Source organism: Oncorhynchus mykiss, chromosome 19 (assembly GCF_057628025.1).
Source record: "Oncorhynchus mykiss isolate SJ-2025 chromosome 19, ASM5762802v1, whole genome shotgun sequence".
In the NCBI taxonomy this organism is placed as follows: Eukaryota; Metazoa; Chordata; class Actinopteri; order Salmoniformes; family Salmonidae; genus Oncorhynchus; species Oncorhynchus mykiss.
Window position 1 is genome coordinate 22,177,009 of NC_143040.1, and position 24,686 is coordinate 22,201,694.

At 44.7% G+C, this 24,686-nt stretch overlaps 1 protein-coding gene across 2 annotated transcripts in view; it reads right to left on the bottom strand.

Moving 5' to 3' along the window:
- Positions 1–24,686, bottom strand: part of vegfc (vascular endothelial growth factor c) — a 58,813-nt gene that overhangs the window by 24,206 nt on the left and 9,921 nt on the right. Inside the window, exons 2-3 of one of the 2 annotated variants that reach the window (XM_021573482.3) lie at positions 11,481–11,694; positions 10,994–11,184 (exon numbers count right to left, since the gene is read on the bottom strand). In XM_021573482.3, coding sequence (XP_021429157.2) covers positions 10,994–11,184; positions 11,481–11,694 — 405 coding nt within the window. The remainder of the gene's footprint in view (positions 1–10,993; positions 11,185–11,480; positions 11,695–24,686) is intronic. The other variant, XM_090209583.1, reaches the window with a different exon arrangement.

The following is a 24,686-nucleotide window of genomic DNA, read 5'->3' on the forward strand; positions in this document are numbered from 1 at the left end:
CACACTGTGTATAAACTCTCTAACCACAACTACAGACAACATTGAAGTGGATGGGATAGCAGCCATGAAAGAGGGAATGAGGCAAGGGAGCTTGTTGTTATTAGTGTTGGCAGGAGCTTTCTGTATCACGCCTTGATCAATTAAAAACTATTCATTGAGGTTACTCAGTCCTAGGGCCGCATAGGGAGGAATGGAGTAGACTCAAGCAGTGATTGAGAGTGAGTCTGTGAATGGCCATTGGCCCCCAAAGCATGAATAGCAAACAAAAGTCTCTGTGACTTGAATCCAGACTTTTCTTCCCTTCAATGAAACAGGTCAGTCCACATTCACTCAAAAAAAATAACAGACCACTCAATGAGGACTATAGTCCTTTAGGATGATTAAAACTGACCTAAGCAATCACCCCGATCCTCCACCTGGCAGACATGTTACCAAGGCAGCCCAGTCTGATTAGTCTCAGCACCTTGGCATGGGCTTTGGCAGAGGCCATTCCAGCTTCCTTTTAAGAAAGCAGTAAAACCTGACAAATGCCCCGGCAATAAATACTGCAACCCTTATCCCAATACATTGATGAGGTTGGGAATGGTTTATAAGTGAGGGGAATAACCGGGAATACCAAAAATACTGTAATAACGGGATGATCTGACCCCCATGCCCTAACGTCGCCCCAGAAAGTCCTCCCCGGTGACAGGGAGGGGTGCTTCCCTACCTTCCCCTACCCGCCCCTCCTTCCCATCCACTCCCGGCTCCTTACAGCCGTGCTTGCGCACTTATACTGCATCACACATCCCCCCTCAACACACTAACCCCTCGTTAGGCTGGCAACGTACATGAGAGAGATTCCTTAAGGCGTCTTGATGTACTGTACCTGACAATGGACACTACTCGCATCTGGGGAAAGGAAGTGAGCACTACCAAAGAGCTGTCTTAAAGAACACTCCCACTGTACCCACAGAATAGTTAATTGAGGGCAGAGGAAAGAAATGCTTAAAAGATCCGTAAAATCAACTAGCGATGCTCAAATTAAATGTTATTGGTCACATACACATGGTTAGCAGATGTTAATGCGAGTGTAGCAAAATGCTTGTGCCTCTAGTACCGACCGTTCAAGAATATCTAACAAGTAATCTAACACATTTTACAGCGACTAACTTACACACACAAATGGAAAGGGATGAATAAGAATATGCACAGTTGAAGTCGGAAGTTTACACACACCTTAGCCAAATACAGGTAAACTCAGTTTCTCATATTTCCAGACATTCAATCTTCGTAAAAATTCACAGTCTTATATATAATAGTAGAGGGAATGATTTATTTCAGCTTTTATTTCTTTCATCACATTCTCTGTGGGTCAGAAGTTTACATACACTCAATTAGTATTTGGTAGCATTGCCTTTAAGTGGTTTAACTTCGGTCAAACTTTTCGGGTAGCTTTCCACATGCTTCCCACAATAAGTTGGGTGAATTTTGGCCCATTCCGACAGAGATGGTGTAACTGACTCAGGTTTGTAGGCCTCCTTGTCCACACACGCTTTTTAAGTTTTGCCCACACATTTTCTATAGGCTTGAGGTAAGGTTTTGTGATGGCCACTCCAATACCTTGACTTTGTTGTCCTTAAGCCATTTTGCCACAACTTTGGAAGTATGCTTGGGGTCATTGTCCATTTGGAAGACCCATTTGCGACCAAGCTTTAACTTCCTGAATGATGTCTTGAGATGTTGCTTCAACATATCCACATAATTTTCCTCCCTCGTGATGCCATCTATTTTGTGAAGTGCATAAGTCCCTCATGCAGCAAAGCACCCCCAGAGCATGATGCTGCCACCCCCTTGCTTCACAGTTGAGATTGTGTTCTTCGGCTTGCAAGCCTCCCCCTTTTTCCTCCAAACATAACGATGGCCAAACAGTCATATTTTTGTTTCATTAGACCAGAGGGCATTTCTCCAAAAAGTATGATCTTTGTCCCCTTGTGCAGTTGCAAACCATAGTCTGGATTTTTTTCTGGCAGTTTTGGAGCAGTAGCTTCTTCTTTGCTGAGAAGCCTTTCATGTTATGTCAATATATAACTCATTTTACTGTGGATATAGATACTTCTGTACCTGTTTCCTCCAGCATCTTCACAAGTTCCATTGCTGTTGTTCTGGAATTGATTTGCACTTTTCGCACCAGAGTATGTTCATCTCTAGGAGACAGAACGCGTCTCCTTCCTGAGCGGTATGACGGCTGCGTGGTCCCATGTGGTTTATATTTGTGTACTGATGTTTGTACAGATGAATGTGGTACCTTCAGGCGTTTGGAAAAGGTAAAAATAAAAAAATCTGAGGTCTTGGCTGATTTCTTTTAATTTACCCATGATGTAAAGCAAAGAGGCACTGAGTTTGAAGGTAGGCCTTGAATAACATCCACAGGTACACCTCCAATTGACTCAAATTATGTCAATTAGCCTATCAGAAGCTGCTAAAGCCATGACATCATATTCTGGAATTTTCCAATCTGTTTAAAGGCACAGTCAACTTAGTGTATGTAAACTTCTGATCCACTGGAATTGTGATACAGTGAATTATAAGTGAAATAATCTGTCTGTGAACAATTGTTGGAAAAATGACTTGTGTCATGCACAAAGTAGATGTCCTAACCGACTTGCCAAAACTATAGTTTGTTTACAAGAAATGTATGGAGTAGCTGAAAAACGAGTTTTAATGACTCCAACCTAAGTGTATGTAAACTTCCAACTTCAACCTTACATATAAATAAATGGATGAGCGATGGCCGTACGGGATAGGCAAGATGCAGTAGATGGTATTGAATACAGTATATACATATGAGATGAGTAATGTGGGATATGTAGTGACTAGTGATACCTTTATTAAATCTATTTATTAAATTGATTTAAGTGGCAAGATATTTGAGTATGTATGTTGGTAGCAGCCACTCTATGTTAGTGATGGCTGTTTAACAGTCTGATGGCCTTGAGATAGAAGCTGTTTTTCAGTCTCTTGGTCCCAGCTTTGATGCACCTGTACTGACCTCGCCTTCTGCATGATAGCGGGGTGAACAGGCAGTGGCTCAGGTGGTTGTTATCCTTGATGATCTTTTTGGCCTTCCTGTGACATCGGTTGGTGTAGGTGTCCTGGAGGGCAGGTAGTTTGCCCCCGGTGATGCGTTGTGCAAACCGCCCAAACCGCCCGACAGGATGCTCTCGATTGAGCATTTGTAAAAGTTTGTGTTGTGTTTTCGGTGACAAACCAAATTTCTTCAGCCTCCTGAGGTTCAAAAGGCGCTGCTTGCGCCTTCTTCACCATGCTGTCTGTGTGGGTGGACCATTTCAATTTGTCTGTGATGTGTACGCCGAGGAACTTGAAACTTTCCACCTTCTCCACTACTGTCCTGTCGATGTGGATGGGGGGGTGTTTTTTTGAAGTTGAGTTAGATGTTATTTTCCTGACACCACACTGACAGGGCCCTCACCTCCTCCCTGTAGGCCGTCTCGCCATTGTTGGTAATCAAGCCTACCACTGTAGTGTCATCTGCAAACTTGATGATTGAGTTGGAGGCGTGCATGGCCACGCAGTCATGGGTGAACAGCGAGTACAGGAGAGGGCTGAGAACGCACTGTTGTGGGGCCCCAGTGTTGAGGATCAGCGGGCTAGAGATGTTGTTTCCTACCCCGTCAGAAAGTCCAGGACCCAGTTGCACAGGGTGGGGTCGAGACCCAGGGTCTCGAGCTTAATGATGAGTTTGGAGGGTACTATGGTGTTAAATGCTGAGCTGTAGTCAATTTTTATTGTCTGAGGCTACCCGGAGCATATCCCAGGACACGTGATCGAAGCAATCTTGAAGCATGGAATACGATATGTCAGACGAGCATTGGATAGACCTGAGCATGGGTGTTTCCTGTTTTAGTTTCTGTCTATAGGCTGGGATCAACAAAATGGAGTCATGGTCCGAATTGCCGAAGGGAGGGCGGGGGAGAGTGGGGGAGGGCTCTGTATGCATCGCGGAAGATAGAGTAGCAATGGTCGAGAATGCTACCAGCCCGTGTCGCACATTTAATATGCTGATAAAATTTAGGAAGCCTTGTTCTCATATTAGCTTTGTTAAAATCCCCAGCTACAATAAATGCAGCCTCAGGATGTATATTTTCCAGTTTACATAGAGTCCAGGGAAGTTCTTTCTGGGCCGTCGGGGTATCTGCTTGGGGGGGATATACACGGCTGTGACTATAATCGAAGATAATTATTTTGGTAGATAATGAGGTTGGCATTTGATTGTAAGGAATTCTAGGTCAAGTGAACAAAATGACTTAAGGACCTGTATGTTGTTATGATCGCACCGTGAGTCATAAGGCATACACCCCCACCCTCCTTCTTACTAGAGAGTTGTTTGTTTCTGTTACAATCTCTGATGTCTTTCTGGAAGGCAACTCGTGCCCTAATTTCGTCCACCTTGTTGTCCAGAGATTGGACATTGGCGAGTAATATGCTTGGAAGCGGTGTATGGTGTGCTCGACTTCTAAGTCTGACCAGTAGGCCACTCTGTCTGCCTCTCCTGCAGCGACCGTGTTGTTTTGGGTCGGCCTCTGGGATAAGATCCCAAGTCCAGGGTGGAGGTCTGAACAAAGGATCCACTTCGGGAAAGTCGTATTCCTGGTCGTAATGTTGGTAAGTTGACGTCGCTTTTATATCAAATAGTTCTTCCCAGCTGTATGTAATAATGCTTGAGATTTTCTGGGCTAACAATGTAAGAAATAATACAGAAAAAAGGAAGTACTGCATAGTTTCCCAAGGACCTGAAGCGAGGCGACCATCTCTGTTGGCGCCATGATACTGCAGGTCACGTAAAGCAAAAGTCAGGTAAACTGTTTACTAATTAAGTTCATCCTAACTATTCAGCGAGTCAATCTGTCTGACTGCCAGCCCTGTCAAACACATGAGTTCGTTGAGTCATTTACAATCCACTGAGCTTGCACATTGTCTGGGATCAGGTGGGCATAAAGCCAGATAAGAGGTAACTGGAGAGACTTTTGATTGGCCATTAGTTCTGGTAGTGTAAACCAAACAGTAGGCCTACAGACCAACCTGCCTGACCACAGGCCAACCTGCCTGGCTACAGACCAATCTGCCTGGCCACAGACCAACCTGCCTGGCCACAGACCAGCCTGCCTGGCTACAGACTGACAAGTAATCCAAAGGTTGTGGGTGAAGACATATCCAAGATGGCGTAGCAGTCAGACGTCTTTGTCCTGTCTTGTCCCTTGTATATATCGTTTTACATAATTTCCGTCGCATATCCTTTAAAATATTTTGCTAAACCTCATCATCTAAATACTCTCCTGCAACCCGCCTCACCCAATGTGGCGTGGATCTGCTTTTTTCTCCTAAAGTATTTATATTTACTTTACGGATCAGGAATCCCTCAACTGAAGCTAGCCAGCTAACTACCAGCTATCAGTCAGCAAACCATTGCCAGCGGTCATCAGCTAACCTTCAGCTCGGAAAGCTCTCGCCAGTTCGAACAACTGGTGTGCTAACTGCTAGCTTGCCTGCCCGGTCTGCTAACTGCTAGCCCTTGCTAACTGCTTGCTTGCTAACCCGGTCTGCTAACTGCTAGCTTGCCCTGGTCTACTAACTGCTAGCCCATGCTAACTGCTTGCTTGCTAACCCGGTCTGCTAACTGCTAGCATGCCCTGGTCTACTAGCTGCTAGCTTGTTTAGCTCCGGCCTACTAACTGTTAGCTTGTTAGCCTGCTAACTGTCTGAATCGCCGTGTCCCCAGCCAGCCCAACTACTCACTGGACCCATATGTTCACTTGGCTACACATGCCTCTCTCTAATATCAATATGCCTTGTCCATTATTGTCCTGGTTAGTGATTACTATCTTATTTCACTGTACAGCCTCTAGCCCTGCTCAATATGCCTTAACCAACCATGTTGTTCCACCTCCTACATATGACATCACCTGGTTTAAACATCTCTAGAGACTATATCTCTCTCTTCATTATTCAATGCCTAGGTTTACCTCCAATGTACTCACATCCTACCTTACCTTTGTATGTACACTATGCCTTGAAACTATGCTATCGTGCCCAGAAACTTGCTCCTTTAACTCTCTGTTCTGAACGTGCTAGACGGCCAGTTCGTATAGTCTTTAGCCGTACCCTTATCCTACTTCTCCTCTGTTCCTCTGGTGATGTGGAGGTTAATCCAGGTCCTGCAGTGCCTAGCTCCACTACCACCCCCCAGGTGCTCTCATTTTTTGACTTCTGTAAACGTAAAAGCCTTGGTTTCATGCATGTTAACATTAGAAGCCTACTCCCTAACTTTGTTTTACTCACTGCTTTAGCACACTCTGCCAACCCAGATGTCTTAGCCGTGTCTGAATCCTGGCTTAGGAAAACCACCAATCTCCATTGCTAACTATAACGTTTTCCGCCAAGATAGAACTGCCAAAGGGGGCGGTGTTGCAATCTACTGCAAAGATAGCCTGCAGAGTTCTGTATTACTTTCTAAGTCTGTACCCAAACAATTTGAGCTTCTACTTCTAAAAATTCACCTTTGCAGAAACAAGTCTCTCACTGTTGCCGCTTGCTATAGATCTCCCTCTGCCCCCAGCTGTGCCCTCGATACTATATGTGAACTGATTGCCCCCCATCTATCTTCTGAGCTCGTGCTACTAGGTGACCTGAACTGGGACATGCTTAACACCCCGGCCATCCTACAAACTAAGCGTGATGCCCTCAATCTCACACAAATTATATTATGAACCTACCAGGTACAACCCCAAATCAGTAAACACGGGCACTCTCATAGATGTCATCCTAACTAATTCACCCTCCAAATATACCTCTGCTGTTTTCAATCAAGATCTCAGCGATCATTGCCTCATTGCCTGCATTCGTAATGGGTCTGCGACCAAACGACTACAACTCATCACTGTCAAACGCTCCCTGAAACACTTCTGTGAGCAGGCCTTTCTAATCGACCTGGCCGGGGTATCCTGGAATGACATTGACCTCATCCCGTCAGTAGATGATGCCTGGCTATTCTTTAAAAGTGCCTTCCTCACCATCTTAAATAAGCACGCCCCTCTCAAAAAATGTAGAACTAGGAATAAATATAGTCCTTGGTTCACGCCAGACCTGTCTGCCCTTGACCAGCACAAAAACATCCTGTGGCGTTCTGCATTAGCATCGAATAGCCCCTGTGATATGCAACTTTTCAGGGAAGTTAGGAACAAATATACACAGGCAGTTAGAAAAGCTAAGGCAAGCTTTTTCAAACAGAAATTTGCATCCTGTAGTACTAACTCAAAAACGTTCTGGGACACTGTAAAGTCCATGGAGAATAAGAGCACCTCCTCCCAGCTGCCCACTGCACTGAAGATAGGAAACACTGTCACCACTGATAAATCCACTATAATTGAGAATTTCAATAAGCATTTCTCTACGGCTGGCCATGCTTTCCACATGTCTACCCCTACCCCGGTCAACTGCCCGGCACCCTCCACAGCAACCCGCCAAAGCCCCCACCATTTCTCCTATACCCAAATCCAGATAGCTGATGTTCTGAAAGAGCTGCAAAATCTGGACCCCTACAAATCAGCCGGGCTAGATAATCTGTACCCTCTCTTTCTAAAATGATCTGCCAAAATTGTTGCAACCCCTATTACTAGCCTGTTCAACCTCTCTTTCGTATCGTCTGAGATTCCCAAAGATTGGAAAGCTGCCGCGGTCATCCCCCTCTTCAAAGGGGGTGACACTCTAGACCCAAACTGCTACAGATCTATATCTATCCTACTCTGTCTTTCTAAGGTTTTCGAAAGCCAAGTTATCAAACAGATTACTGACCATTTCGAATCCCACCATACATTCTCCGCTATGCAATCTGGTTTCAGAGCTGGTCATGGGTGCACCTCAGCCACGCTCAAGGTTCTAAACGACATCATAACCGCCATCGATAAGAGACATTACTGTGCAGCCGTATTCATCGACCTGGCAAAGGCTTTCGACTTTGTCAATCACAACATTCTTATTGGCAGACTCGACAGCCTTGGTTTCTCAAATGATTGCCTCGCCTGGTTTACCAAATACTTCTCTGATAGAGTTCAGTGTGTCAAATCGGAGGGCCAGTTATCTGGACCTCTGACAGTCTCTATGGGTGTGCCACAGGGTTCAATTCTCGGACCGACTCTCTTTTCTGTATACATCAATGATGTTGCTCTTGCTGCTGGTGATTCTCTGATCCACCTCTACGCAGACGACACCATTCTGTATACTTCTGGCCCCTCCTTGGACACTGTGTTAACTAACCTCCAGACGAGCTTCAATGCCATACAACTCTCCTTCCGTGGCCTCCAACTGCTCTTAAACGCAAGTAAAACTAAATAAATGCATGCTTTTCAATTGATCGCTGCCCGCATCTGCTCGCCCGTCCAGCATCACTACGCTGGACGGCTCTGACTTGGACAACTACAAATACCTGGGTGTCTGGTTAGACTGTAAACTCTCCTTCCAGACTCACATTAAGCATCTCCAATCCAAAATTAAATCCAGAATCGGCTTCCTATATCGCAACAAAGCATCCTTCACTCATGCTGCCAAACATACCCTCGTAAAACTGACCATCCTAATGATCCTCGACTTCGGTGATGTCATCTATAAAATAGCCTCCAACACTCTACTCAACAAACTGGATGCAGTCTATCACAGTGCCATCCGTTTTGTCACCAAAGCTCCATACTCTACCCACCATTGCGACCTGTACGCTCTCGTTGGTTGGCCCTCACTTCATACGCGTTGCCAAACCCACTGGCTACAGGTCATCTACAAGTCTCTGCTAGGTAAAGCCCCGCCTTATCTCAGCTCACTGGTCACCATAGCAACACCCACTCGTAGCACGCGCTCCAGCAGGTATATCTCACTGGTCACCCCCAAAGCCAATTCCTCCTTTGGTCGTCTCTCCTTCCAGTTCTCTGCTGCCCATGACTGGAACGAATTGTAAAAATCTCTGAAGCTGGAGACTCACATCTCCCTCACCAGCTTTAAGCACCAGCTGTCAGAGCAGTTTACAGATCACTGCACATAGCCTGTCTGTAAACAGCCCATCTATCTACCTATCTCATTCCCATACTGGTATTTATTTATTTATTTTGCTCCTTTGCACCCCAGTATCTCTACCTGCACATTCATCTTCTGCCGATCTACCATTCCAGTGTTTAATTGCTATATTGTAATTACTTTGCCACCATGGCCTATTTATTTCCTTAACTTACCTCGTTTGCACTCACTGTATATAGACTTTTTGTTTTCTTTTGTTCTACTGTATTATTGACCATGTTTGTTTATTCCATGTGTAACTCTGTTGTTGTATGTGTCGAATTGCTACGCTTTATCTTGGCCAAGTCGCAGTTAAAAATGAGAACTTGTTCTCAACTAGCCTACCTGGTTAAATAAAGGTGAAAAAATGTCAGGGGGAGTAGACACAACAATCTAGTCTTTCTCTGGGGAGACCCAGTAGTACCATGAGTCAGTGGTTTAGCTATGAGTCTCCAAGTAAGCCTATCAAAGAGTCATGGGAGCTGTAGTTGGGCTTGAAATCAATTAAATCTGTATTCGCAAAATAGCATGGAAAATGCATGCTTCAATTTTCAATCTGAATCCAATCACGCTTGGTATGTATCCAACCGGCAATGTTGAACAAGTAGTTACGTTACCAAAAACATGTAGGCATATACACTTAGCTGTGTTATTGAACTGCAGGTTTCAATTTCATTCTTGGTGCCCTGTGTCTTGCTAATGAGAGCTATATAGAAATATAGAACCCTTCGCTTAAATCTGACCACTTTGGATGGAAAACATACGTGTATGTTGTATCTGCAGAGATCAGGGCACGCCAGCGCCCAACTGAATTGTACAGACGAGTCCTAATCTAACATCTATGCTCCCCCAGTGTCTCTTTGAATGTTGACGCATGCTTATTCTCTGATGCAAACACATTTACTGTACCACACAGACCCCCCCCCCCCCCCCACAACACATCACATCCTAAGCCCTATGAGGCTAGTTCACTCGTCATGAAAAACATTGCACTGTTGAATTGCACGAAAACAATTGTACAACTATTAGGTATTTTTTTCTGATCCCTTAAAATTGAGAATCTAATTTCTTCATGGTCCAACAAAAATGTGTTAGGGCAGTAAAGATTATAGGAAAAGCCCTTAGGTGACCAGGGGTGACCAGGATTAAGTCAATTAGGTCATTGAGCTACACCTACAGAGGCTGTGGTAAGTCTCCATAGAAACATTAGCATTCTAACAACAGTTGCAATGCTAAGGCCTTGACCAGAAGGACTCAAACCCCTGACTGTGAGCGCGTCATGCTTTAAATCACACAGACTCAGAACAGCCAGGCTGGGATCAGCCCACCCAAAATAAGTGGACAATTAAAAGAGGCCTAGCCGCTAATAACTCCAACACACACACACAACCTCGCAAAAGACTGCCTGCCGTTTACCCTCTGATTCAAGGTGGGACACTGAGAATGAACCCCTCACTCCCCTCAGTCTAGTAGAAACTATGCGTAGGCTTTAAAGAAGCTATAAGCACATCAGAGTACCTTCAATAAGTCATTTGGATTTCTACAGATCACACTCTGTAAAAACAATGCATTGTTTTGGCATTTTCATGCAAATCAACTAAAATGTTTCTAAATCATATGAAGCAAGGCTTTAATCTAACTCCAGTCCTCAGGGGCCTGTGTGTCTAACGGTTTTCAAGTCTTGCCATTCAACTAGTAAAATTATGATCTGTGAGTGATCTGTGGTCAATCAAGATACTGCGGCCTGTGAGGACTGAAGTTGAGTACCGGTTCTGTTTAAGAACCCCACTCCAACATAGCCAACACACACACGCACACTCGCGCACACACACTCGCACACACACACACACCACATCCCCCCCCTCTCCCTTGCGGTCCCCAGTGTGTAACTCACCGTCTTGCTGATGTAGGAGGTGCTGATGTTCATACACTGCAGCGCCTCGCTGTTGCAGCAGCCCCCACATCTGTAGACAGACACGCAGGGTGGTTTATAGAAGGTGTTTGTAGCCGCCCCAAACTCTTTCCCCACATCTAAACAAACTTCTCGTGGCATGCACTGGGTCTTTTTCCACTCTGACACAATACCTGTTGGATGCACGTTGAGAGAATCAGACAGGAAGACCAGAGCATTAAAATGACATCATCATTCGACAAACCATGTATTGTATTGCACTTCCTGTATTGACGTCAGTCAAGGTAAGTGGCCAATCAAATGTCTTTTCTTTTTTAGGTGATATGAATTTGTTTGCTAATCTAAGCACTGATCTAATTGTTTGTTATAGTCAAATGTTACTAGGCTACAAGGTCAGTTGGTCAACAACAAACAAACCTAGACAGGCCAACAGTGACAGAAAAAGCATCTCCTGAAAACAGACACTTACTTTTCAGTGTGTCAGGGTTCAAGGAAGCGAACGCCGGCAGTTCGCCGCTCGACCGCGTTTCCGTGGCTGTGTGTTCCCCTCTCAGGGGGAAGCGTGCGCCCCGCTTCGACCGGCAACTGAGCACGCTGTAGTAGTTAGGGTACACTATCCTCATCAGTTCCTCAACACTGGCCACGGAGCGCAGCTGCTGCTCAAGGTCTGGCTCCGACGGCTCCTGCATGGAAAGAACAGAGAGACCCTATAAGGACTGATGTACTGGTACCGTTATCACACATTAAGGACTGGGGAGAAGACATGAAGGTTGTTTGGTTTGAGGAGACCTCCCACAATAGTGTGGTGAACGATACAGACAGGGTTCACGAGGAACTGTGTTTACCAGAGTCAACTCAGTCGGAGACAATACCATGATCTGATGAATTGACTTAGATCTTATTGTTATTTGTTAGGAGGAGGAAGAGTGTTTAGAAAGGAATCTCAATGTGATGGTTTTGGCTCACGGACATAGACATGCCACTAACTCCCTAGTAAGTGTAATAAATGCTTGTTTAGCCACATTGAGTCTTTTTCATTGGTTCGAAGCCATTTCAATTGCATTGGTAAAGCATTTCCTGTCTTGACAGCCAACAATATTAAAAGATTCAGTGGAATCAGGTCTTTGAGCTATCAGTCACTCATTCATTCACGGACTGCAAACCAGCCCTTAGTAGGCTCCTGTACTTGTTGGTCTCCAATGACCTGCCATGAATCAGCTCAACCTACTGACTGTGTTAGTTTTACGATTCATTCCAAAACATAATTCTCATTCAATGTTGAGAATCCCTTTGTATTGTGCCTACCTGTAGCAGTTGTATCAACCACAGACCAGTATTGAAATGAGAATTTTTGAAAAATAATTATAACTACAAATAAGTGCGGAGTGAACGATAAAAAGCCTTTAACGTACCTGCTAAGACTTTATTAAAATACACCAACACATATTGGCTACGCCTTCAGGGTGTCTACACAGTGGAGAGGCAGGCCAATATTGTCTGAACGGGTAGGGAGGCGCTACTATAGCTAATGACCTGTTCTCCTTCAACAGTACAACCAACCCCTGGAAGACATCTGTATCCGAATCGTCTAGGACACCTTCAGCACCCGGTCGCCCCTCACCGACCAAACAATTGACGGGCTGCTTCCCTCCCTACACACCGCCACTCCTTGGGGGATACGGGTTTGCAAAGTGTGAAAACACGATCACCGTCTAACAGAGTGTACAGGAGTCGCCGATGAAAAGGGATACTGCTGTCTGGAACGTTCCAGGAAACATGCCCAGTTAACCCCATGAGTCATGACTGATCACCCCTGATGATAACCAAAAAAGAGAGAGAAATAAAGAGAGAACCTCCCTCCCTCACATTCATCTCCCTTCAAGGTGTCAAAAAGCGAAAGTAAGAAAAAAAGGTCAGATAAATGTTTTTTTTTTTGTTTGTTTTTTAATCGGACAGACTCTATCTGGGTAATTCATAATAGTTTATTATCCAAGACCGGGCTGGGATTATTAAATAGACATGACATCTTATTCTGTGCTGACCACCATGTTTACAGATGGATATGTAAGGTTCTTGACTCTAATTTACAGAGAACACATCTCTTAACTGCTTGTCTTGGAGAACATGATAATAAATACATGACTCATATGTTTGCCTTAAAGTTTGTGGTATGTTTAGTGTTTTAAAACACGTTTGGCAGGATTGGCAAATTCATCAAAGACATGAACCATTATGTTTTCCCTAGTTGAGTTGTTTCCAGAGAAGGTTATTTAATAATATGTTGATATGTCTAGTTCATCTTGTCTTCAAAGATGAGCCACGAGCTGTTTGCAAACATTTCGCCCAAACGATAAGGAAGATGATTGAACTGAAAGGGGAAGTGCTTTGCAGTTTGCATGAAAATTGACAGATTGGAAACATACTGATTGTATTATTCAGTTCAGGGAATGCTTGTTGGACTCCGAAACTCTCCGAGGACACAGGTTCAAGCCTTTTGCTTGAACATCAGATGTCATGACTTAATAAACAAGGCAAAGAAAATAACTGGATGGAACAGCAGTTCTATCTTTTACTCCTGTGTCGCCAATAGTTCATTGACAATACGACCTCAGCTCCACTCTGGTTGACATAATCCAGAAACAGAGAGAGAAAGAGCTTGACCTTTCTGTCAGGTTACAGAGGAACCTTGGAGTCGTTTATATATTGGAATCTACAGTGTACTGTCTGTGCAGCGGTGGTATTCAACTCTGGTCCTCTGGACATGCAACCTCTCTCTCCCGAGCACTGCTTTCTTGTCAAAGTATCAGGTGAAGAGGTAGAATTAAATTCCTTGTAGTAAGAGGGCATTTTCCCCTTTATTTATTCAGGAAACTCAAACACCAGAGAAACCCTGAACAAGACAATTGTATTAGACTCCTTTCATGTGTTAGTTGTCAATGATTCTAGAGATAACACGCAGTGGTCTGTTTCCTACCAGAAACAATAGACACTGTGTGTGTGTGTGTCTGTGCATGTGCGTGTGCGTGTGTGTGTGTGTGTACATGTGTGTGTGTCTGTGTGTGTCTGTGCATGTGCATGTGCGTGTGTGTGTGTGTGTAAGCTTATTCACACCTTGGTCCACCCTCACGTTCTTTCACTAGGGAACAGAAATGTCTGACGTCTTAAATCAAATTTAAGAGACAAAGGCAAACAACGAACAAACGTATCTCCAACTAAACATTCCGTTTAACTAGAAATAGAACCCATTGTTGTTTTACTATTGACATGGGAGCACAGAGTACAGAAGACCAATATGGAAACACACAATAAGGATCCACAGTGGAATGCATCCACCAGGCAGTAGACACTTGACAGTATAGTACAGTAGGCAAGCAGAACATTTGATAGGTAGTCCTTTCCTGCAGTCAAATGATATTGGGATGTAATGTAATGTAATATCGGGATGCAAACTAAAAATGTTGTACATTTCAACTCTATTTCTGACATGGTACAGGTGTCTTATTTTTTTAAAGCCCATAACCATGTGTGTGAGGTGTATCCCTTTGTTTCAAAATCGAGTTGTTTCAAGAAACACTCTGTGTGACCCCGATTTAGCCAACTGCAGTAAAAAGGTTCAAATGAATCACATCCACCACAAAACACAACACTTTCATTTGCTCCATGCAGTTTAGAACTCTGCCAAGCAATCTCACTGATGACACGTACATTGACCACTTTTGACTAGGGTTCATGCGGTGAAAGTTTGAAGTCACAGGATATGAATGACCGCGCGGACAGACATACAGTCCGGATAAAAGAATGTTCAAAATGTAACACATAAAACCTCAGCCAAAGTTCACTTTTTGTCAGTCCTGGTCTTCATCCAAAATGGCACAGTATTCCCGTCACAGTGCAGTAAAGTAGTGCACTATATCGGGAATAGGGTGCCATTTTGGACGAATCTCTGCTGTTAGTGGAATGCACTGCCACAGGCAAAGGAAGGCGAATGTATGACTGAGTGATATGGTCATGGAACATTATTGCCACACTACAAGCAGGCACAGGAAATCCTCCTGACCACTATGACAATAATAACATGCCAGTGTGGTTTAATCATCAGCGTGTGTGGTTCCCATTACCAAGCAAACATGCTCACCCTTGCCTAAAAACAATATTGTAAATTGAGCTGACTTTCAATTGTTCACTTGACACCATTAGGAGGGAGTGGCTAGGGCCAGGAGGTTTCCCTGACCATGTGATCTGACCAGGAACAAATCCAGTCCCTGGTTGTATAGATTACAACCAGGGCTGTGAGATTCCCCTAGTCAAGGAAAACGGACAATAAACGATGTCAAGATGGAATCATATGCGTGGGAGTTACTTTCTGTAACGAACATTAAAAACTTGTGGCCGAAGTGATGGGCTCAGTACTGAGTTACTGGAAGGCTGCTACATCCTATCCTGTACAGTACGGCTCTAGGTATTTCCTATGATGACAGGTATAAACCACAGCCTGAGCCTGGGCTGGACTGGACTGAGAAGCACCAGTGTCCGTGCTTCCTCCCCCCCCCCCCCCCCCCTCATCCTCTGGTTCACCGGAATCCCGGATGCTCTAGGATCCACCAGCCCAAAACAATCTTCCCAATCTGAGCCTGGAATTCCTCTCTTCCGTTCTCCTGCAGGGCCAGGGATTTAATCCGTGTTGCCAGGATTCAACTAGAATCTACCTCTTCAAATATATTACCATGCATGTATTGCCATGGGGAGTATATGATACTGTATCGTCCATTTGTATCTGTTTGACACTGCCTAAAGACGGAGCCTGATGTCATGTTCTGCGTTAGAGTGACATTTAGTGCCTGACAAGAATTTTCCATTCCCAAAAGTGATGTCATAATCAATAAAAACAGTCAAAATCCTGCCAAAGTCAGACATTGACTCATCGATATTGCATAAATAGTGAATTAAAGATGTCCTAATATGTACAAACCGCATAATCTAATCATATGAGTCATATTGAAAACAAAATAACCGATTGAAACTGGTTCCCTTAAGAACAAACAAGCATCATGGTTTGGAAAAACGCTGTAACAGTGGCCAATAGGTAATAGGTCTGAGAGTTACTCAACAAATTATGTATTTGATGTCAACGGAATGACAGGAAAACCTCAAACTATTCCTGTCCTTAACTTGTGATAGTAACATATTCTGTTTATGTCATCCAACAATTTAAAACTGAATAGTTTTCCACTTCCCAAATCTGCTTCAATTGATTTGAAATCAAACACAGAATTGTATTCGCTGTTGTACATCAGGACAGAACTCACTTAACAGATCCTTTAAAACCAAGGCATATCCTCTTTTGGTCAAGTCAGATCCAACATTCAGTCATCTGAAGTTTGATCTGACGACATTATGTTATAGCCACAGATGTGAAACCACTAAATATTCAAACCAAAACAGATCCATGACAAACCATAATATCTCTGATGTCTGCATATCATCCACGGTCTGTACATGAGAAGGAACCATAACTTTGAAATAGGGATAAGAGTTTATGGAATGGCATGTAGCCAAAGGCAAGGTGGAACAGAAGGCTGCTAAAGTAGGATTTTCTCCATAGTCTGATCCCACTACTAGCTACATGCACAAACACAGGAATTACACGTGTAGCATCTGTTGCAGCCATTACTTTCATCCATATTTATTAGACCCTCAGGACCAGGCTTAGAGACAGCGAACAGGAAGTAATGGAACTAGAACAGGCCTAGCTAGGACAGGCTTAGAGAACACTGTACTGGGGAAACAGACCTTGCCAGAAGCATATTCATATATCTAAATTTAGACGACTCCGGATGCAGCTAGAGTAAGACAGGACAGGTTTGGAGAGCACTGCACTGGGGAGCTGACTTAGCTACAGTACGACAGGACAGGTTCAGAGAGTACTGCACTGGGGGAGCTAATCTAGCTACAGTAAAACAGAACAGGTTTAGAGAGCACTGCACTGGGGGAGCTAATCTAGCTACAGAAAGACAGGACAAACACCAGACTCCACTGACCTAGCTAAAGTAAGACAGGACAGGTTAAGAGAGCACTGCACTGGGGGAGCTAACCTAGCTACAGTAAGACAGGACAAACACCAGACTCCACTGACCTAGCTACAGTAAGACATGACAAACACCAGACTACACTGACCTAGCTACAGTAACACAGGACAAACACCAGACTCCACTGACCTAGCTACAGTAAGACAGGACAAACACCAGACTCCACTAACCTAGCTACAGTAAGACAGGACAAACACCAGACTACACTGACTTAGCTACAGTAAGACAGGACAACCACCAGACTACACTGACCTAGCTACAGTAAGACAGGACAAACACCAGACTCCACTGACCTAGCTACAGTAAGACAGGACAAACACCAGACTCCACTGACCTAGCTACAGTAAGACAGGACAAACACCAGACTACACTGACCTAGCTACAGTAAGACAGGACAAACACCAGACTCCACTGACCTAGCTACAGTAAGACAGGACAAACATCAGACTCCACTGACCTAGCTAAAGTAAGACAGGACAAACACCAGACTACACTGACCTAGCTACAGTAAGACAGGACAAACACCAGACTCCACGGACTTAGCTACAGTAACACAGGACAAACACCAGACTCCACTGACCTAGCTACACAGCACAAAAACCAGCTCTGGATGTCTGAGCAGACTCCCACCACAATATAGATAGAAGGAGTTGTAAGGGAAGAGAGGGCTCATGCACCGCCATGCCGCCATCCATCTGGTGTGCAGGGTAAGCCAATATCAGGGATATCTGTCCTATTCTACTGATACGGACCCGAAATGAACTGAGATACAAATCATCATGTAGGGACCACTCAGCAGACCAGAACCCAGACAGACCGCAGGTTTCATTTGAATAATGCTATTCATCACTAATCATTTCCTGGTCTGCTTCTCAAATGGCACCCTACTCCCTTTTTAGTGCACTACTTTTGACCAGATATCCTCACTATATAGGTGACAGGGTGCCATTTGGGACGCAGCCTGGTGTGATTGGGATGTTTCCCAGTAGGTAGGAAGACTCCAACAATTCCTCATGTACATCACGCTACAGCTCATCCAAAGGCCAGCATCATTCCACCCTCCTTCTTCCACACTCTCTCCCCCACTTGCCTTCTTCCTTGGGGGAATGGCTTATTCCTTCTTAGCGCTAGAGCTGCTATAGCCATTAGATGTAAAACTGGCACTGTGCAAAGTCTGAGCAAATAAAATATCATAGTCAGTGTTAATGTACATAGTATAGGATTATCTTTGAAAACCCCAATAAACTTTTATTGAATAATTGCCAAGATACAATCAGCTTTGCAGAAGAAGGGAAGGGATTTCGAACACTGATCTTGTAATCCTCAACTGCCTTCCATTTTGTCACTCCTTCCACTTTGACTTTGCAGATTCGTTTCACAGATATCTGACAGCTTGAAGGACATGTGGGATGTGTTTTAGTGGGATTAGACATGTTTATCTGTGAATGGCTGCTTGCTTTAGGGTTTCTGTGGTGCAGTGAAGCAATCAGCTCAGCCTATTTATCTGGCTCTATAGGACCACCGGGAACTAGAGCCTGATGTAGCATAGCCCACCGTCTGAGCTCCCCTTCCAGGGTGTTATGCCTGGTCGACTTTACATCCCCACACATCAGCCTCCAGCCTCCACTGGGTTAGCTAGCCTCCACTGGGTTAGCTAGCCTCCACTGGGTTAGCTAGCCTCCACTGGGTTAGCTAGCCTCCACTGGGTTAGCTAAAATGCACATAAAACAACTTTTGATGTACATTTGACAAAAGCTGGATCCCTTCAAGCCATGACCCCTCCCACTGGTCTACCAATGCATGCTGATTCTTTCCAACATAATGGATGAGGGAAAACCTCAAAGCATAGGACAGGAGAAAACGTCTATCTTACATGCTGTCCTATGCTAATTGTCCTTGTAGGAGCCTGATAGTTAACATGTTGGTTTCTCTTGACAGGGCAGGCTCTGTATGTGCAAATCCTTGAGATACCCTTGAATAACTTGAATTTCATGTATTGTCAGGAGAGAAGTGTGTGAAAATTTGAACTGCACTCACAGATCTCTAATTGCAATTGTTTTCACAGAGCAGTTGGAAGTGCTAAACTGATACAGTGCAGAGGGAGCCAGAGCTCATTGCTTTTTGCGGTTTTTGGCATCGAGGGCATTACGTCACGACTTGTTGTTTTAGCGCTGGAGTGCTGCGGTTGCACGCTGGCAGTCGTGATGTAAGCTGACTTAGGAGCGCAGAGCCGTGTGTGTGTGTGGGTGTGTGCGGGCATCTGTGAGTATGTGTGTGTGTGTGTCACTGTGGCGTGTCTTCAGACCAGTCATGCAGCTCACACTCCTCTTCTAAACAAACGTCTTGCCTCAGTGAGTTCTCAGTTAATCAAAGACCGCTAAGCTAACCCGTTGTCTCCAAACCAGTTTCCACACAGTCTACATGCACACTCTGCTACTCCCGATGAGGAGACCACCTAGCTAGCCCTCTTGTTTAGTCATGGTGTCAGTACATTCAGAGTTACTGGAGCCCCTAAACATGTACCCATGACAAACAGGGAAGCTTGTGAGGACCCTTTGCTTTCTGAGGGGTATGACAAAAAGAACAATAGAGATTAGTCAAACAGAACAGTCAATTGTGAAACTTGTAACGAAAGTCAATCAAATCGGCGTACCCACTAAAACTATCACTATGGAGGACTTTGTATGTCGCATGTACCATGACAGGCTTAGGTTATAAGGCAGTAGACAGAGAAATTATTGGTTGAATTCCATTCTGAAAGTAATATTGCCACAATCAAGAAATGCTATCTAATATGACCCTGGGTCTTCTCCAGTCGACCAGTAAAGCTTTTCCCTCTGTCTGCTCCGTGCCTCTGTCTGAGGTCCAGAACATTTTAAATTACCCCTTTCTTTAAACCTGTCAGAGCTTAAAGGAAACCAGGCTAAGAATGAATGGGGGATTTTTCCTCTCTCTGCACCTCTACCACCTTTGTGGACTTCCAAATGGCAAGTCCTTATGTTGGCGGTATGAATAAAACCGCCAATCACCTCGTTTCCGTAGGGCTGCATTTAAAGGCGCGTGCACAAAGTCAACGCAGAGAGGCCAAGAGTTTAGGAGGAGCGGCTGGGAGGTTAAAGTCCACATCTCCTCCACATCTCATTCTTCTTCCCTCTCTAGGCTCTCGCTTTTCTAATTAAACTTCAGCTGATTGATGCTCTTCTACGCTACTGTTTTAGAAGTGGTTAAACACATGTAGGGGATTAGATGTACTTCCATATGTGAACAGAACAGGCTGAACAGGGAAGAGAAGAAAAGAGACGGTCTCTGTAGACTAGCTGGGTCTCTGTAGGCTAGTGTGGTCTCTGTAGACTAGCGTGGTCTCTGTAGACTAGTGTGGTCTCTGTAGACTAGCGTGGTCTCTGTAGACTATTGCGGTCTCTGTAGACTAGCATGGTCTCTGTAGGCTAGTGTGGTCTCTGTAGACTAGGTGGGTCTCTGTAGACTATCGCGGTCTCTGTAGACTAGCATGGTTTCTGTAGACTAGTGTAGTCCCTGTAGACTATGGGGTCTCTGTAGACTATCGCGATCTCTGTAGACTAGCATGGTATCTGTAGGCTAGTGTGGTCTCTGTAGACCAGCGTGGTCTCTGTAGACTATCGCGGTCTCTGTAGACTAGCATGGTCTCTGTAGGCTAGTGTGGTCTCTGTAGACTAGGTGGGTCTCTGTAGACTATCGCGGTCTCTGTAGACTAGCATGGTCTCTGTAGGCTAGTGTGGTCTCTGTAGACTAGTGAGGTCTCTGTAGACTATCGCGGTCTCTGTAGACTAGCATGGTCTCTGTAGGTTAGTGTTGTCTCTGTAGACTAGGTGGGTCTCTGTAGACTAGCATGGTCTCTTTAGGCTAGTGTGGTCTCTGTAGACTAGGTGGGTCTCTGTAGACTAGCATGGTCCATTTAGGCTAGTGTGGTCTCTGTAGACTAGGTGGGTCTCTGTAGACTATCGCGGTCTCTGTAGACTAGCATGGTCTCTGTAGGCTAGTGTGGTCTCTGTAGACTAGGTGGGTCTCTGTAGACTAGCATGGTCTCTGTAGGTTAGTGTGGTCTCTGTAGACTAGGTGGGTCTCTGTAGACTAGCATGGTCTCTGTAGACTAACATGGTCTCTTTAGGCTAGTGTGGTCTCTGTAGACTAGGTGGGTCACTGTAGACTAGCATGGTCTCTATAGACTAGCATGGTCTCTTTAGTCTAGTGTGGTCTCTGTAGACTAGGTGGGTCTCTGTAGACTAGCATGGTCTCTTTAGGCTAGTGTGGTCTCTGTAGACTAGGTGGGTCTCTGTAGACTAGCATGGTCTCTTTAGGCTAGTGTGGTCTCTGTAGACTAGGTGGGTCTCTGTAGACTAGCATGGTCTCTTTAGGCTAGTGTGGTCTCTGTAGACTAGGTGGGTCTCTGTAGACTAGGTGGGTCTCTGTAGACTAGCATGGTCTCTTTAGGCTAGTGTGGTCTCTGTAGACTAGGTGGGTCTCTGTAGACTAGCATGGTATCTGTAGGCTAGTGTGGTCTCTGTAGACTAGGTGGGTCTCTGTAGACTAGGTGGGTCTCTGTAGACTAGATATGGTCTCTTTAGGCTAGTGTGGTCTCTGTAGACTAGGTGGATCTCTGTAGACTAGCGTGGTCTCTGTACACTAGCGTGGTCTCTGTAGACTAGCATGGTCTCTTTAGGCTAGTGTGGTCTCTGTAGAGTAGCATGGTCTCTTTAGGCTAGTGTGGTCTCTGTAGACTAGGTGGGTCTCTGTAGACTAGCATGGTCTCTGTAGGCTAGTGTGGTCTCTGTAGACTAGGTGGGTCTCTGTAGACTAGGTGGGTCTCTGTAGACTAGATATGGTCTCTTTAGGCTAGTGTGGTCTCTGTAGACTAGGTGGATCTCTGTAGACTAGCGTGGTCTCTGTACACTAGCGTGGTCTCTGTAGACTAGCATGGTCTCTTTAGGCTAGTGTGGTCTCTGTAGACTATCGCGGTCTCTGTAGACTAGCATGGTCTCTGTAGGCTAGTGTGGTCTCTGTAGACTAGTGAGGTCTCTGTAGACTATCGCGGTCTCTGTAGACTAGCATGGTCTCTGTAGGTTAGTGTTGTCTCTGTAGACTAGGTGGGTCTCTGTAGACTAGCATGGTCTCTTTAGGCTAGTGTGGTCTCTGTAGACTAGGTGGGTCTCTGTAGACTAGCATGGTCCATTTAGGCTAGTGTGGTCTCTGTAGACTAGGTGGGTCTCTGTAGACTATCGCGGTCTCTGTAGACTAGCATGGTCTCTGTAGGCTAGTGTGGTCTCTGTAGACTAGGTGGGTCTCTGTAGACTATCGCGGTCTCTGTAGACTAGCATGGTCTCTGTAGGTTAGTGTGGTCTCTGTAGACTAGGTGGGTCTCTGTAGACTAGCATGGTCTCTGTAGACTAACATGGTCTCTTTAGGCTAGTGTGGTCTCTGTAGACTAGGTGGGTCACTGTAGACTAGCATGGTCTCTATAGACTAGCATGGTCTCTTTAGGCTAGTGTGGTCTCTGTAGACTAGGTGGGTCTCTGTAGACTAGCATGGTCTCTTTAGGCTAGTGTGGTCTCTGTAGACTAGGTGGGTCTCTGTAGACTAGCATGGTCTCTTTAGGCTAGTGTGGTCTCTGTAGACTAGGTGGGTCTCTGTAGACTAGGTGGGTCTCTGTAGACTAGCATGGTCTCTTTAGGCTAGTGTGGTCTCTGTAGACTAGGTGGGTCTCTGTAGACTAGCATGGTCTCTGTAGGCTAGTGTGGTCTCTGTAGACTAGGTGGGTCTCTGTAGACTAGGTGGGTCTCTGTAGACTAGATATGGTCTCTTTAGGCTAGTGTGGTCTCTGTAGACTAGGTGGATCTCTGTAGACTAGCGTGGTCTCTGTACACTAGCGTGGTCTCTGTAGACTAGCATGGTCTCTTTAGGCTAGTGTGGTCTCTGTAGACTAGCATGGTCTCTTTAGGCTAGTGTGGTCTCTGTAGATTAGGTGGGTCTCTGTAGACTAGCATGGTCTCTGTACACTAGCGTGGTCTCTGTACACTAGCGTGGTCTCTGTAGACTAGCGTGGTTTCTGTAGACTAGGTGGGTCTCTGTAGACTAGCGTGGTCTCTGTACACTAGCGTGGTCTCTCATCTTAGCTTTTGTGATTCTGTTAGAATTCGTCTCCCATATGAAATTGGTCCCATTTGTCCAGCTTTGAAGTGCTGAATTATATGTAATATCGAGTCCCTGAAGATATTCTCAAACACGAACTTGTTATCATAGCAAAATGTCTTAAATTCAAGGACCATGACAATGTCTAGTACACATTTCTGACTACAGAGAGTTGGATCTGATTATCTAATCACCACAGAAAAACTAACTGGGCATCTTTCACTTTCCATTTAATCTGCTTTCATTTTCCTAGTCAGAATTGACCGGTTGTTGAGAGGCAGGATCAGCATAACAATGAGAAACAGGTTAAATGTTAACATCTGAAGAGCTCAGGAGCACCGCTTTATACAATGTCTGCTACCAACAAGTAGCTTGAGCTGAGCCTGTTCACGATGCATTCTAACCTCATTGACACCCATTCAATCTCCCCACTGCCCAAAATGGGAGTTGAGAGTTTTGTATATCCTTTGTGAGTTTAATCCAACTCTTTACTCTTCAGTCTGAAGATGTTAGGTATTTAAAAAAAAATAGATATATACAGTGCCTTGCGAAAGTATTCGGCCCCCTTGAACTTTGCGACCTTTTGCCACATTTCAGGCTTCAAACATAAAGATATAAAACTCTATTTTTTGTGAAGAATCAACAACAAGTGGGACACAATCATGAAGTGGAACGACATTTATTGGATATTTCAAACTTTTTTAACAAATCAAAAACTGAAAAATTGGGCGTGCAAAATTATTCAGCCCCCTTAAGTTAATACTTTGTAGCGCCACCTTTTGCTGCGATTACAGCTGTAAGTCGCTTGGGGTATGTCTCTATCAGTTTTGCACATCGAGAGACTGAAATTTTTTCCCATTCCTCCTTGCAAAACAGCTCGAGCTCAGTGAGGTTGGATGGAGAGCATTTGTGAACAGCAGTTTTCAGTTCTTTCCACAGATTCTCGATTGGATTCAGGTCTGGACTTTGACTTGGCCATTCTAACACCTGGATATGTTTATTTTTGAACCATTCCATTGTAGATTTTGCTTTATGTTTTGGATCATTGTCTTGTTGGAAGACAAATCTCCGTCCCAGTCTCAGGTCTTTTGCAGACTCCATCAGGTTTTCTTCCAGAATGGTCCTGTATTTGGCTCCATCCATCTTCCCATCAATTTTAACCATCTTCGCTGTCCCTGCTGAAGAAAAGCAGGCCCAAACCATGATGCTGCCACCACCATGTTTGACAGTGGGGATGGTGTGTTCAGGGTGATGAGCTGTGTTGCTTTTACGCCAAACATAATGTTTTGCATTGTTGCCAAAAAGTTCAATTTTGGTTTCATCTGACCAGAGCACCTTCTTCCACATGTTTGGTGTGTCTCCCAGGTGGCTTGTGGCAAACTTTAAACAACACTTTTTATGGATATCTTTAAGAAATGGCTTTC